This window comes from Equus asinus, chromosome 3 (assembly GCF_041296235.1).
Source record: "Equus asinus isolate D_3611 breed Donkey chromosome 3, EquAss-T2T_v2, whole genome shotgun sequence".
NCBI classification, from domain to species: domain Eukaryota; kingdom Metazoa; phylum Chordata; class Mammalia; order Perissodactyla; family Equidae; genus Equus; species Equus asinus.
In genome coordinates this window covers 38,070,344-38,086,234 of record NC_091792.1, presented here as the reverse complement: position 1 = coordinate 38,086,234, position 15,891 = coordinate 38,070,344, and the positions used below count along the sequence as shown (strand labels likewise).

General features: G+C 34.4%; 1 protein-coding gene across 9 annotated transcripts in view; it reads left to right on the top strand.

The window, feature by feature from the left end:
- The window catches only part of LRBA (LPS responsive beige-like anchor protein), a 705,137-nt gene that overhangs the window by 393,174 nt on the left and 296,072 nt on the right, over positions 1 to 15,891 (top strand). For 5 of the 9 annotated variants that reach the window (XM_070504873.1, XM_070504879.1, XM_070504876.1 and 2 more), the window contains exon 38: positions 14,688 to 14,848. In XM_070504873.1, coding sequence (XP_070360974.1) covers positions 14,688 to 14,848 — 161 coding nt within the window. The remainder of the gene's footprint in view (positions 1 to 14,687; positions 14,849 to 15,891) is intronic. The other 4 variants (XM_070504881.1, XM_070504880.1, XM_070504878.1 and 1 more) reach the window with 1 other exon arrangement.

Here is a 15,891-nt window from a genome sequence, read left to right as displayed (position 1 = left end):
CCTTTAATCACTTACTGTGGTGGTAAGCAAGAGTCTTAAACCACAGTGCTCCCCCTGTTCGATTTTCCCCCATGGAATGCCATACTGGGGAAGGGTGAGATGAATTGGCATGAATCAGCATGGCTCAGTGTAGATGTGGGGATGATCTCACTGTTGAAAGAGCTCCAAACAAAAGGTTCCAGCAGTTTATGGACCCTGAGGTTGGAAAGAGGCAAAGGGAGGGAGAGGGTTTGGAGTGGACCAAGTGAGAGTGGGGAAAGTGTCTTTACGGTTTTCTCTTCCTGCTCTGGTAAGAAGGCCTTGGCAGAGGTGCCTGAAGAGGACCTCTCCCCAAGGCTTCAGCTAAAGAAACCTAGGATGAGGGTGGAGCTTAGGAAGGCAAGTATGCAAAGAGCATGCCTGGCCAGTAGAGTCTGAGTCCTAGACTACAACTCTCTTCAGAGACTGCAATGCACTGGCTGTACACGAAGTCTGGTTTGGGTAGGAGGGTAGATTTCCCCCATGATGCCTCGCAGGTAGAGCCTTTGTAATTGTCTGTAGTCAGGCCTGAAAAAGTCACGCATAAGGGGCCAAGCCTGGTGGCATAGCAGTTAAGTTCACTAGCTTTGCTTAGGTGGCCTGGCGTTCACCAGTTCAGATGCGGGATGTGGACCCATGCACCACTTCTCAAGCCATGCTGTGGCAGGCATCACACATATAAAGTAGAGGAAGATGGACACAGATGTTAGCTCAGGGCTAATCTTCCTCAAAAAAAAAAAGAAATCACACATAGATTTTTAACCAGGAGTTGGACACCTCAGACGCTTATCCATGATCTGTCCCCTGCCTTTTTCTATATCCTCTTCTTTGGCCAGTTCTTGCCTTATACTCTCAAAAAATTCTGGAAACATTTAACTTTAGCATATACCCAATTATTTCTTACTAACTTGGCTTTGCTATTGCTATTCCCTCAGAAAGAATGCTTTTCCTTTTCTTATTCTTCTGGTTAACATCTGTTAACTCTTTGACTCAATTTCTGTGTTATTGCCTTCCAAGAAGCTGTCTATTACTTTGGATAATGTCCCTCCACTGTGTTCACAAGGAACACATGTATTTTAATTTTCTCTTTACATATCTGTTTCTTCCATTGGACCATTAGGTCCTTAAGGGTAATGACTTTCCTTATCACAAAATGACTCTTTAAATCTTGAGTGCCTGGCATAGGTCTTTGTGCATCATTGGGGCTCAATAAGTATTTGTTGATTAAATGAGTAAGTGAGTGAATGAGTGAAATATAGACTCATTAGTTTTTCATCCTTGGTCTTTTATGGTATGGTTAGGCCCCAACTTTTCTTTTATACCTCATTTCCTACTGGGGCCAACTAAAGACTGCTTCCAATTTTCTGACCTTTATACTTTTGCTTATGCTCTCCGAAAAGCCTACAATGCCATCTTCTTTGTGTATCATTTGAAACTTGACCCCTTCTTAAGGATTTTTCTCAAAAATCTCTTGCTACTTAAAGCATTTCCTGATCCCTTTAAAACATATGTGATCACTTACTCCATTTTTTTTGAATTTTCAAAGCTCTGGATTTTTACTTTTCTCATAGCATGGATCTTATGTCATATAATTCTTTTTTTGCTTATTTTATCCCATTTATTAGATTGTAAATGCCTTGAGATTAGACTGTGTTTTCCTTATATGGGTATCGCGTATAGCACCTCAACCAGAGCTTTCTAAATAGTAGTGGGCACTCAAAAAACTATGTGTAAATGATATAATTAAGCCAAAGCAGAACTGATCATTAAGAGCTAGAAAAAGTAAAATGTAGGAAAGAAAGAGGAAAATAAATCACTTCTGAATGTGAATAATTGCTTCAAAATTGAAAGTACTAGAAAGTTTCTGGGAGATGACAGCACCTATTGAAAGAAGTGGCTTCCAACTGTCTTGAAAACCTGGAAGTGTAATGTAATAAGCCAGTTCTCCCCTGTGGATAAGGAGCACATACTTTTTGCTAATTTATCTAGCTTGCAAAGCACAGTATATATTTTTTTCTTTTATGCAAGTTAAAATCAGTTTTTTGCTTTCACCAGTATTTTCCTGAGAGTTTCGGATTAATGGCAGGAAGTGTTGGATTATGCTGGGTTGCTGCTACATTTGAGCTTTTAAATTATTTGTTTAAAGATAAAAATGTTATACTATGGAGGCTATTTCTTTGCTTTTTCCTTCTCTCCCTGTAACTTATAAAGTATCTGAAGAACAGCAGCACCACCAATGATGTGATATAGAGCCGGAGTTTGGGAGAAATAGAAGTCCTAAATGCCAAAGCAGTGGTTCTTGGCTATGCTATGGCTTCATGTACATGCTTATAAACCATGTAGTTCTTCTACATTTGGGACAAGTAATAGGAGCTACTAGAAACACTCAGTGGGTATTAATAGCTTCCAGGCTTTTCAGTTACAAATGTTGACCTGCACTACACGGTACTTAGTATTTACCTTAGTTTTACTTACCTGTTCAAAAGCAATAGAGCCTTATAACCCATTCCCTCCTGTCCCCAAATCTAATAGCTTTGCTGTTTCAATTTTGGGTGATGCTAATACTGGAAAAATTATATATTTTATAATTGTTCTTTATTGGAATGTGTGGTAATAGTTTTTCATATAATTTATAAAAAATTTTGGTCTCATTCAAACCTGTCATTTTATAAAAGAGATGTTTAAGCTCATTCCAATACAATAAACTGTCATAATCAATATACTAATTAGCCTAATATGAATATCTTAGCCCACTGGAAGATATCTAGCGTGAAAGTAGCATTAACAAAGTAGCATTACTGAAATCTTTTGGTAATGGAAAGTCACAGATGTCAGGTCTAGCTCTGTTTCTTAGTAGCTAAGTGACCTCAGTTCTTCACCTCTTAAATTGGGATTATATTCCTGATTTATAGAGTTGTTTTGAGAATTAAATGGGATCACATATAAAATACTTAGCAGAGTGCCGGCTACATTATAGGCAGTCACTAAATTTTAGTTCCCATCCCCTTTCCCAGAGCATAATGTAATATATTTCTCAAAAGAGTGAGGTTCTGCCTTCCTGATACTTCATATTGTTCTCTGCATTGCATATTGTCCAGCTCTGTGACTGTTTACTACAGTGATTCTATAGCTTGAAGACTGAAGACAGGCTTCAAATACAATATAAGCCTCCATTCTTATTCTAGGCATATTTTAGTACAAGTTGAAAACTCGCAACAGCATTAGATAAAGGGACTAGATGCATTTGATTAAACAGTCATATTGATTAATTTATCAGGAAGCCAAATTATTATCAATATAAGTGACTTGGGAAGAAGGGTAAATTTGGTTTCCAAATGAATCAATGTCTCATAAAGCCCATATTTAATTATTTTATTGAAGTCCAGAAAGATCATATATTTATCATCCTTGCCCATTCTAGACATTCTCACCAGTCTACTCATTTCCCTTAACTTTCCTTATTTTGACCTGCCAACCAAAATTAGTCCTAAATCTTGAGTGAATTTAGCCAACTGCTCTTTTTACTCTTGTTTTTAGGTTACTGAGTATAGCCTGGAGGGAAAAAAATTCACAGTTGTACAGATTAGTGCCACTCTAAATGCATAGTTTCCAATCTCAACTAGACTTTCATAACTACTTAGTCCTCCTTAAACTTTCCTTTAGTCAGCTTTCTTTCACATTCCCCAAGACAGCTCTTCTAAATTTAACCCTCATATTCTATTCTTTAGTCAAAAGCCTTCTATTTAATAGAGAAAAAAAAAAAAATCAGGCCAAAGGGCCGGCCTGGTGGTGCAGCGGTTAAGTGCACACGTTCCGCTTCTTGGCAGCCCAGGGTTTCACCAGTTTAGATCCCGGGTGTGGACATGGCACCGCTTGGCACACTATGCTGTGGTAGGCGTCCCACATAGAAAATAGAGGAAGATGGGCATGGATGTTAGCTGAGGGCCAGGCTTCCTCAGTGAAAAGAGGCAGCAGTCAGCTCAGAGCTAATCTTCCCCCAAAATAAATAAATAAATAAATAAATAATCAGGCCAAAATCAGGCCTTCAGTTTTTCTTTTCTTCAACCCTAAACTCATTTTTTAAAATACAGACTTACTTCCTTCCATCTTGCCACAGAGAAGGAGGGGACTGTTTACTTCCAAAGTAATCACGCAATCTTTCACTGGATCGTACCTCTACTGTCTTTCTAAAATCCTACTCCTTTCCGCCTCCCCCTTGCCATCTTCAGTCTCTTCTCTTTCTTTTGACTTAGTCTTTTTCATCTGCAAACATGCTTAAGTCTGTTCTTTACCCTCTTTAAACAACCACCCTATATCCCTAATTCCCTTCTTTGTCAAAAATTTTTAAAAGGAAGTCAATATTAACTATCTCCACCAAAGCACGAGTTCATTACTGTCTAGTTTTTCTTTCACAACTGTAATCAAATTGCTCATGACATCACCAGTAATTTTTATATATGGTAGATGGTTTCAAAGACAAGTAGTAGAAAACCAGGCTCTAATTGAAGTGAAATTCTTTACTTCATTAAATTGTGAAGAAGTATATTATCTTTCATAATAAGAAGTGCAGATATGTAAAGGCTTGAGGGTGGTCTTTAGCTCCATTTTTCTGCAGTTCTTTCAGTTTTGTGTCCCTAGATGTGTAAACTTTTTCCCCAGTCTGTTTTCTTCATTGTTACGTTATAGCTGCCACCAACTGAGTCTACTGTTTCCTTGTTCCAGTCCATCAGAAGCATGGGAGAACTACTGACCTAAACCACTGAATAAAAGTTATGCATTTCAGATTGATGAAAGATGATTGCCAGGCAAAATTTATGCAATGATTGGCTTAAAGCTGGATTCTGGCAGTCACTGGCAAGAATAACACGATTATAATAATTGACTTATAGAAAGCTGCCTGTAAGCCATCGAACCATTTAAGAAGAGATAGCTATCTGAACAAAATTGTAATTCTTAGGAAAGAGTTAGGAAAGGGGAGAGAAGTAAATGCTAGGTAGGTAACCAAATGAGTACTTCAGTTTCCTAATTATAAAACCTAAAGATTCCTCCTCCCCACCCCGTGAATGGAAACAACTCAAATGTTCATCACCTGATGAACAGAGACACAAAATGCAATATATCTGTATAGTAAAATATTACTTGGGCAGTAAATAGGAATAAAGTGCTGATACATACTACAATATGGATGAACTTCAAAAACATTATTCTAAGTGAAAGGAGCTAGTCACAAAATTCTACATACTGTATGATTCCATTTATATAAAATGTCCAGAATAGGTAAATCTGTAGAGGAAGAAAGTAAGCTAATCATTGCCAAGGGCTGGGAGCTAATCATTACCAGGGGCTGTTAAAGGGCATTTTAATCAGGGTTTTTTTGTTGTTGTTTTTAATCACTTTTGAAATCACTGGTGATACTACTTTAAGTACATGCTGTATCAAAGTAAATGACATCTAGAAGTATCCAAACATTTAAATTCATTGTTAACCGAAAATAATACCATAAACTTACATAGCATTTTACTATTGTTGAAGCAATTTCATATACTCCATTTCATTTGATTCATCACAACAGCCCTATGAGATAGGCTGGACAAGTTGTAATTATTTTATGTATGGCAATGGAGGTCCATGGTTGATAAATGATTTATGTGGAGATCATAGATCCAGTATATAGTATAGTAGTTAATTTTAAATACTTTAAGGGAAATGAAGCCAAAATGTTTTTATATCATAACCAGAAATTTTAAAGACTAGTGGGTTTTAATATAAATTACTCCAAAATTTTAGCTGTTAGGTATATTATAGTATGAATTAGTTATAAATTTGATTTTAAAGAGTCTCCCTTGAAAGGTAAATTAGACTCAGTTATTTGGTTCCTTAGAGATATTGGAAATGTTAAAAAAAAATAGATATATATACATTCTCATAGCTGTTAAGCTCTCCTAAAAGTTCTGATACTAATAAAAATGCTTTTTGGTTACCAATCACTTACAATTTAACTTACTCTAAAATTGGTCCAAACTTAAGAAGCTCCAAGCCAAAGCAAACACATTCACCTACCTTGAGCGTATGTACTGTGAAATCCTCTGTATGTCCATTCCTAAGGAATGGAGAATGAAAGTGACTGGTAATGGATATGGTATTTCTTTTTGGAGAAGTAAACATATTCTAAAATTGGATTACGTTGATGGTCATACACATCTGTAAATATTCTAAAAACCATTGAATTATACACTTTAATATGTATATTAAAATATATGTAAGGTGAACTTTATGATATATAAACTATATATCATAAAACTGTTAAAAATACAAAAACATAAACAAAAGCTTCTCATTCTTCATCCTTCTGAATATTTTTATGCAAAATTAAATATTGCTGCCCACTCACTGCTTTGAGGAGTTTTTTTGCTTCTTTGTCTTTTTTGGGCACCATTCTATTTTGATTTTCCTGTTATCGTACTGATTGTAAGGAGCAATTACTTCCTTCTCTATTTATTCCATTGTTCTTTTCCTCTCCTGTAACTTTTTAAATATTGAAATTTCTCAGATTTCATTTTCACTTTTCTTTTGTTCTTTCAATATAGTTTTCTCTGGATCTAGCACCATACCTAGCTTATGATAAACACACAGTAAACTTTTGTTAGATGAATATCTAAATCCATCAGCTCCCAAGATTGATCAGTCTACCAACTTTATATCTCTAACCCAGGCTGCTTTCTCGAGTTCCTAAGTTATATTGCTTACTTATGAGACATACCTGCCTAGACATTATTAGGTATCCGGGACATGAATGTTCTCCCCAAGCACACCTACTTAACCTGCCTCGTTTCAGTTAAATAGCATCTTTATCTCCTCATAGCCCCTTTGTCACACACCTCAATTTTACTCTCATTATCTCCTTTTCCCTCAACTCCCCTATTGAATGTCTCATCAAATCTTACCTATTCTACTTCAAATATGTCTCTTGAATCTTACCCTCTGGGCTCCACTCCCATTGCCTTCTTTCATATTGCTGCCGTGCAACATATAAGGCTGATCATATTAATCTTGTATTGAGAAAGCTTGGTTGTCTCTCTGTTGACTGTGAGATGTAAAGAGCTACTTTGGTTAATTATACAGGCCTTTTGACAAAAATCTTGATTCTAAACCTATGTTTCCTACCTTAGCTTTTGCCACTCTGAGGCTGCCTCAAAATGATGTTTCTTACCCGAACTTCCTTAGAAAAAGGTGCCTTTTTATGTCTCTATACCTTTGTCCATGCTGTTTCTTCTGCTTGTAATGCCTTTTCTATTTTGCCCAGCAGACTCCTGTTTATCATTTAAGTTTCTTTTAAAAAGTCATCTTGTTCATTTTAATTGATTATTTATTAATTGTCTGCTTTGTTCCAGTTATTGTTCTTGGTCAGTGAATTGGATAGACACAAACCCTTGTCCTCATGGAACATACAAAATAGATTCTCATTGAAACCTTAATGAAATCCTCAATCCTCCCGGGCAGAGTTAATTAGTACTTTGATCATAGCTATGATAGTATCCAATAAAAGTTTCTATAGGAAATGTCATGTGAAAAGCTTATTGGCTTTGAAGTCCATAGATTCTTACTATTTATTACTGATGCATAAGACTTAGTTTCTTCATCTTCAAAATGAAAATGACAGTGGCAGGCTGTTGTGAGGTTTGGTGATAATGTGTATAAAAGAGCATGATGTCTAGCACAGAGTAGTCTAATGAGATAAATACTATCTATTTTAAAGTTCTATTATTTTTGATATTTATAATTTCCTTATCCTGATTATAACATAAAAACAACTTAGGGGCCATCCTGGTGGCATAGTGGTTAAGTGCTCAGGGTTCACAGGTTTGGATCATAGGCATAGACCTACACACTGCTCATCAAGCCATGCTGTGGCAGTGTGCCACGTACAAAATAGAGGAAGATTGGCATTCATGTTAGCTCAAGGACAATCTTCCTCACACACAAGAAAAATTAAAAAAAAACTATCATTAATAGTCTCAGAGAGGTAAGATATTAAAAAAAAATTTAGGCTGAGCTCAGCATAGTTCATTTGTATGTACCAAGATCTGGTACATAGTTGGCACTCAACAAATGTTTGGTAAGTTATTTTTTTAAATTAGATTTTTGGGAAAAATAGATCAGATTTGTCTAAATAGTATGGTTACTGAGGTGAGTTTTAGGGCTTCCAGTATCCAACAACATCATTTTAATGTGTTTTTTTTTAGTTGTCTTTCATTAGAGTTTTAACTGAGTATAATTAACACCAGGTTTTGATTTTCTCATAACTTTTCTTACTCCCTGATGAAAATGCTAAGTGAATAAAGAGATGGTTAACAGGCTAACAACAGCTAGGAAAAATGTGGAATTATTTCTTGAATGATTGACTTTATTGCAAAATTATGGGTCTTTTTTTTTTGGTCTTTTGGAGGGTATGAACAAGATTGGCCCTGAGGTAACATCTCTTGCCAGTCTTCCTGTTTTTGCTTGAGGAAGATTGTCCCCCAGCTAACGTATGTGCCAGTCTTCCTCTATTTTGTATGTGGGCCACCACCACAGCATGGCTTGGTGAGTGCCATGCCTGGGATCTGAACCCGTGAACACCAGGCCACCAAAGCAGAGAGGGTGAACTTAACCACTACACTATTTGTCCAGCCCCCAAATTATGTCTTTTAAAATATCTGAACTAATAACCAATTGAAGATGAGTGTCTAGATGTCTCTAAAAGCAAATAGAGAAAGACACTGAATAGTACCATGCAGAAATTCCATGTAGCTTAAAATCTTTATGTCAGGTCTCAATAAAGAAGCAATTCTGCTTTAGAATCCTCTGCTGGAATCCATACAATTGAGGTCTTTTTTCCTTTTCATTAAGATAGCACAGTGCATAGATCACTTGCATTTGATTTATAGTTGGTACTTGGTAAACAGAGATTTTAGTTAATATTCTTTGTCTATCTGTATGAAGGTAGATTTCAGTTTGTGAGATAAAGCATTATTTTATATTGTATGATACCCTATAGTACCTGAACATTATTTCACCAAGATTTATGCAGAGAGCGAAACCCTTCTAGTACTTAAGCACTTTTATCTTCTAGTTGACAGTGCACTGAAAATGTTGACTTCTTTTTAGAGGTTACCGTTTATTTAAGTTGTAGCTAATATCTAGCATGAATTTTTAATCTAAAAATATGTATAGAAGCTAGCCAGATACAGGACTTAGAAAAACAGGTAATATAAAAATTTAAGAACAAGATATGAAGTACTAAAATTTTTTAGAATTAAGAGCTTTTCTCTAGCCAGAAGAACTTATTACTGACTTCTGTTAAGGTCATCAGGATTTATCAGGTATTGTCACAAGAAAGTCAGTAAGTTGGAAAATGGGAAATTTTTCTAATATAATTTCATAGTGACATTTTTCTTTTTAAAACTATCATTCTTTTATTGATGTAGATCCAAGTTACAGTAAAATGTCACTAAAAGCAGTGAGATAACAGACATGCATATATCTGACTAATTTGAATAGTAAACGTCAATACATTTAGGTTATAGAATAATTGGAATACTTATACAGCTACCACTGATTTCAGTAATTAACGTTGTTCTACTTTAATAGAACGATATCAAGAAAATAATCTACCTTAATAAAGTAATATGAGGTTAACGACTTCAGTGAAATAAATGTAATATTTCTCTTGTACTTGATTATTTTATTCTGCGTACTGAATTTTGCCTGTTTTTTGACGACCAAACATGTTCCTGGTCTGAACACCTTTTCCTACAGCAGGGAAATACTGTGTGACTGCTATTGATAGTTTGGCCTTGTTCTCTTCCCTGTTCCCAAGATTAGATGTAATTCTGGGAGAGAAAGAAAGGAGCTGGGGCATTGTAATGGAGAGGGGAAAAGATAGGGTGTTCTCATAGCACCGTATTGTTCTCATAGGATATTCATGTAGCAATGCAGAATGAGCATTGCACAACTCCAGGAGTGCCATTTACACAAATTTTGATGTGAACAGTGACCCCTGAAGTTGTGCAGTTTAATAGCCATTTAATAGAGCTCTGCTCTATCACACTTTTTTTTTAATTCTTGTTTATTTTCATATCTGTCTTCTCCATGAGGTCAGGGACAATATCTTAATAATCCTTATATCCATAGCGTTGGCTCAAGGTAAAGAGTCTATCATTGTTATTTGAAAATATTTTAGGATTTTGTTTCAATATCCATCCATTCATACATTGTTAATTGGCTAATTGGCTTACCGTACTTTCTCCGAGAAAACTAAACTTTAAAGTCTTATAATTTACATGTGAAAAATATAGATTATTTATAGTTAAGCCGTTCAACTATTAGAAGAAGAATGTGGATCATACCTTAGTTATTGATTCTGTGTTTTAATACTTCTACCTTTTCCGACCAATTCTCATTTGGCTCAGTCTTTTTTACCTGATCAAATCACTAACCATAGTAGACCTTCTAGGAAAGGGAATAAATAGCCTATCTATTGATGCTTGAGTTATATTTCCTTCTAAGGTTTATTTCAACAATCTATTCAATTCTGTTCTTATAGAACAGAAAATACATATTCTGTACATTAAAATGGCATTGTTTTATATTCTTTTATATAGATTGTAGCAATATGCTAAAAGTGTGCGTATATAAACACATAAATGTGAAGTTTTTCTAAAACGTGAAAGATTATTACATGACTTATGCTTAGAATTAGGAAAAAAACAGTGACTACATTGTAATTTTAATCTCAGACTTTGAAATTAGACCAAAGAATGGGGGAGAAATCATTAGAAAGAAAAGTGAGAACATTTAATTTCAGTGTCATTTACAACTTTTCAAAGACATGTATTCCTATTAGTCAAAGATTTTAGGACTTGGAGATTGTGTACTAATAGGAGATCTAATTCTAACACCTTTTATAGAGGAGCCTTTATTTCCAGATCTTATGGATCCTAGGCTCACATCCTTAATTTGAATACTTATTGGGATCTTAGTTTTAATTATTAGTGGAACTGGATGTAGATGAAGTTTTGGAATGTGGTATCATGTAGTATTAATATACTTTTTTGGATAGATACAGGTATATAGAGGTATAAGTATATAATTATCTAGATATATATTTCTGAGTTCTTAGAATAAGTGATTTCTCATCTTATCCATGCTTGTATTTAGTCAATAGTCTGTTTCTGAATGCTTGAAGTCTTTTTAATTTTTCTAGCTGTACAATGGTGATAGCTTAAAAATGTACAGTATTTTATTTAGTTCATTCAATAACCTTATGGGAAGAGAGTTGGATCAACATGCCAAATTTGTCAATTTCTTATCGTCTTTCCCCTAGAAAGGGATTTTAGGGAGGGAGTGGCAGTATTTCCTATGTGAGACTGAAATCTCTATGTGAATGATTAAAACTTTTAGTAAGTTGATGATTGAAACCTACACATACCCCTTTCCAATACTGGTCTAAAATGACAAAGCCTGCCTCATTCTTTCTTTGATAGAGCTTTATACTGAGAGTGCATGTTGTTAGAGGAAGCAGGGTTAGGGGGACAAAACATTGAATTTTCAGGCTCAGGTCTGTTGCTATGTAAATGACTTTAACCATGCCAGTAATTACCCTCATCTGAAAAAATGAGTATGACTTTTTTCCCAAAGAGCATGTATTATTCTCACCATCAGAAATTGGATGATAAATGCTGTTTTTCAAATGAGGCTAATAGCTATTCCATTATAAGGAAATTCCTTAAGGGTATGTTTCCTATATCACCCGAAGCAGAGCTTTATATGAAGATACTCTCAAAAAATATATTGAAATTATTGTTCTCTCTAGGTGATTTTTGTAATCCATTCTAGATCTGTGATCTGAAATAAGTGATTTTTGCTTTGCCTTCAGATTATTTTAAATCTTGTAACAGGAGGTAGACTACTTGTATTGGGAAGATAGTCTGAGATATGCCTTCAGGATATTGTAAAGATTATCATGCTAAGCTATAAAGAGTATCTTGATGAGGTAAAAATTCTATTTGGATTTTATCTAAATTTTTTTTAATGTTTGGTAGAACGTTTACATTTGAAGACAGAAGTATACACTTGGGTAAATGCAGCTTATCTTAAAAATTTTTCTATTATGTGAACAAATTCTCAATTCCTGATATATTGGTGCTCTTGTTTCAGCTAAATGTCACCATTGTGACCATGTTTTGTTAGTGTCTAAGAGCATAACAATAAATATTATACTTTTACTTCCTCCTAATTTTGGTTATTATTCTTCGAGGTATTGTCTTTGAGTTACTTGATAAATTTGTGAATGATTTTATAATTCCTCTGGTTTTCCTACTGTATGACAAAAATTATTTTGTACATCCTTTAATAGTCATTGGATTTGACTTCACTTTCATGCATTATACTAGAATCTATTGTTACCTAATTTAGTAATAATTTTATAATAGCAGCTTAATATCTCTTATAATTTTAATTGTTATCAAGAAGAATGACATCATTTAATTTGACTCAAAATTCAGAAGGATGGATGAATGGCAAATTAATAATTTACCACCTTTGCATAATACTGAAGCATAGGATATTAGAAGGATTGATGGCAGAAAAGGTTAACAAATTTTAGCAGCTTTCATTAGCTTTACATCGTCATATGTTTGTGGTGCTGACTGAAATAGACTTTGTAGGAGATCTCAGTCTAGGGAACTAATTACTTGTGCCGATTGCTGCACTGATGAATAGACCGTCATTGTATCATTCCCCTGAAGACGAGGAGCAGCCTGTGATTCACGACTGCATCCTGGCTGATATTTGATAATAATTTTAACAGATAAATGTAGGTAGGCAGAATGATGAAGTGCCTATCCAAGCTCCAAGACTATCAAAGCCATACACATAGCCATCTGTGTACCGCCTTTTCCCCTCTCACCTAAGGAGAATTTTATTTTATTAATTGAGTTCAAACAACTGTTGTCTTTTGCTTGTATGCATATTCTGTAGCTATTTCTTATTTATTTTAAATGATAGAATATTAGTTTTTATTTAAAATGTAGACAGAAAAATAACAAAGAAAAATAAAAGAGCCTTTTAATGTTTGTTTTTGAGGACTGCAATTCTTATACTTTTTTGTATTTCATTTTGATTACATTATATCTCCCCCTCTTTACACATGATCGAAATCAACAAAGGAAATCTTTGATGTTCTCATTGTCTCTCTAGCATTCTCAGAAAAGAGACTTGGATTCCTATTGTTTTTAAAAAATATTTTCTTTAAATAATTTACTCTTTGTTATCTACGCTTTTATTAATCAGATAATTTTTAGTTGTTAAAGTACATATTTACAAATCTATTTTGAATTTTTAAAGGTAGCATCTTTAAAATATCAAAATATGGGTAACTTTTATGTGGATATTTTGGGACTGTCACTTGGTCAAGACTACTAATTTGTCAAACCTGACAGGTACAATTTTATTAGCTCATGAAATATGTGAGATTTTATTTTGTATTAGTCATTCCTTGCAGAAGTTTTGATTAGGAATTTTTAAAATTTCATTATTGAAACTTACAGGTTTTCATGCTGTGTATCTTTAGTTAATAAATATATTCTGCAGAGATTTTTTTCTTACTGTAACTGAAAAAACTTCATGTTAGTAGTTTTCTTATAAAATATTTTCCATCATGCTAGGTCATGATTAGTTAACAGGAGTGACAGTTGACATTTAAATATTGCCATATAAAAGATCTGCATAACTGGGGAAAATATAGTAGAACTTGAATTGAGTGAACCTCTTTTTAAAAAAGTACATTTCCAAAAGTATGCTTTTGATATAGCAATTATTGCACATCATATAACATGTAGTTTTTAATTAAATATAAAAACAGACTACATAAAACAGAAATCCAATCTGATTTGCTTGAAAATAGATTGCTATTTCACTCTATAGAAATGGTTTATTTAAAAACAGTAAATGGAAAAGAAATGCATTTTCTTGTGTTGTTCTAAGCCTCAGGGGCTAAATGTAATGAATATTTTAAGAGATTATTTTAATTAAATTCCTGCACATCTAAACAGAGTAATATTTTATTATCACATACATAACCATGTAACTGAGATATTCATTAAAGTTAACACTTTCTGGACCAAGAATTCATGGTATGATTTACTGACCTTGTGCAAAAAGGCACAAATTAGGAAGAAAAATGAAGGGGGACAGACTTTGATTAATATAGGTAATGCTATACCATATTTATAATAGCCTTTTCCTTATTCTGGTTTATAAATGCAACCACAGAGAAAGGTGCCCTGCTGAGGCTGAAATGAGGCTGAAATCAGAGCACATGCCACTAGAGTGTGGGGAAACTGATCACACTGTCAGCAATTCATTTCAAAATGATGTATTTAGTGCTCATTTCACCTTCCAAGAAAAAGGAAAAGGAGTTCCTTAGACTGGAAGGTGATATTGTTATTTTCAAGGACATACCTCAGTTAAAGATTGCAGAAAGGGGAGTGTGAGGTGGAGGGAGAAATTAAGAGGAAGGAGAGGGAAAAAAAAAGGCAGAGCAAACAAGGAGAGCTTTATGCAGAAATTCAGTGCTACCACGCTGTTTGATAATTGCTAACATATGTGGCTTCTCTGTTTCATTGTAGTCGTCCTCGTGAGTTCTGGCGCCTTGACTACTGGGAAGATGACTTGCGGCGCCGGCGACGATTTGTGCGTAACCCTCTAGGATCGACACATCCTGAAGCGACACTAAAAACAGCCGTGGAACATGGTCAGTGTATAAACCACTCCTTGCCAATAGCAGCAGGTACAGTACTTGGTAATGAAGAGCATAACTTCATTATTACAAGGCACTGTAAAATGGTCCAATACCACATTTCATAGTTATTTGCCCTAGAAAGAGAAGTTAAATTTTTTATAGTTAGTGTAGGGTCCTATTAAATTATGGTGTCAAGTGTATTTATTTATTATGTTACACATGCAAAACTTGCTTAACATAGACCCTTTGTTTCAGAGTAGGAGGATAAAATATTTCTCCTTTTAAGTGACACATTCAGCTTTGAGTAAATTAATCCAGGACGCCTGCCTCAAATCCATGAATATCAGAAAGACAGCATTTACAAAGCAAATAGATTTCTAGGTTCCGTTGTGTGTATATGGTTTTCCTTCAACCATGGTATTTTAGCATGGGATTATGAAGTGGGAGAGATGGTAATAAATGTCCAAGTGCCTCAATACTTTCTGAGCCTTGATTTGTAGATGGTTGTGATAGATGGCTCCTGGAAAAAGAGAATAGACATTATTTTCATATGTTCCTGTTCTGCATCATTTTGTTATCAGAGCTTAACAACACATTTTTCCTTTTTTGATATAATGCATGTCACTGTGATTCACTTTATGAAGAAGCCTAATGAGCAAATTGGAAAAACTAAAAAAGTCCTTTGCATTTGATAATGTAGTCTCTTTGATCATAGGGTCTCACTTAATATTTTATAATTTTTGAAAGCCAACTAAGATATATGATTAAGGGGAAAAATGCCCCTCTCCACATTAAAATTACTTTAACTTTATAAAATATAAATTGGTTATTTTGTCGTAAAATAAGAAATAGTTTTAATTTTTCTTTTTCAGGGTATTAGTTTAACATGCAGCAGCTTATGGTTAAATGACATTTTGTAGTATACAAAATAAATGTTAACTTATATTCAATAAGGCTATTAAGAATTTAGATTAAAAGTCTGTGATGCTAGGTTTGGCCTCAGTCAGGCAGCTTAACCTCTTGCACTCAGCCTTAAAGAGCCATTTCTGGAAGAAAATGTCCACAATATGTCATCAGATATAACACCAAAT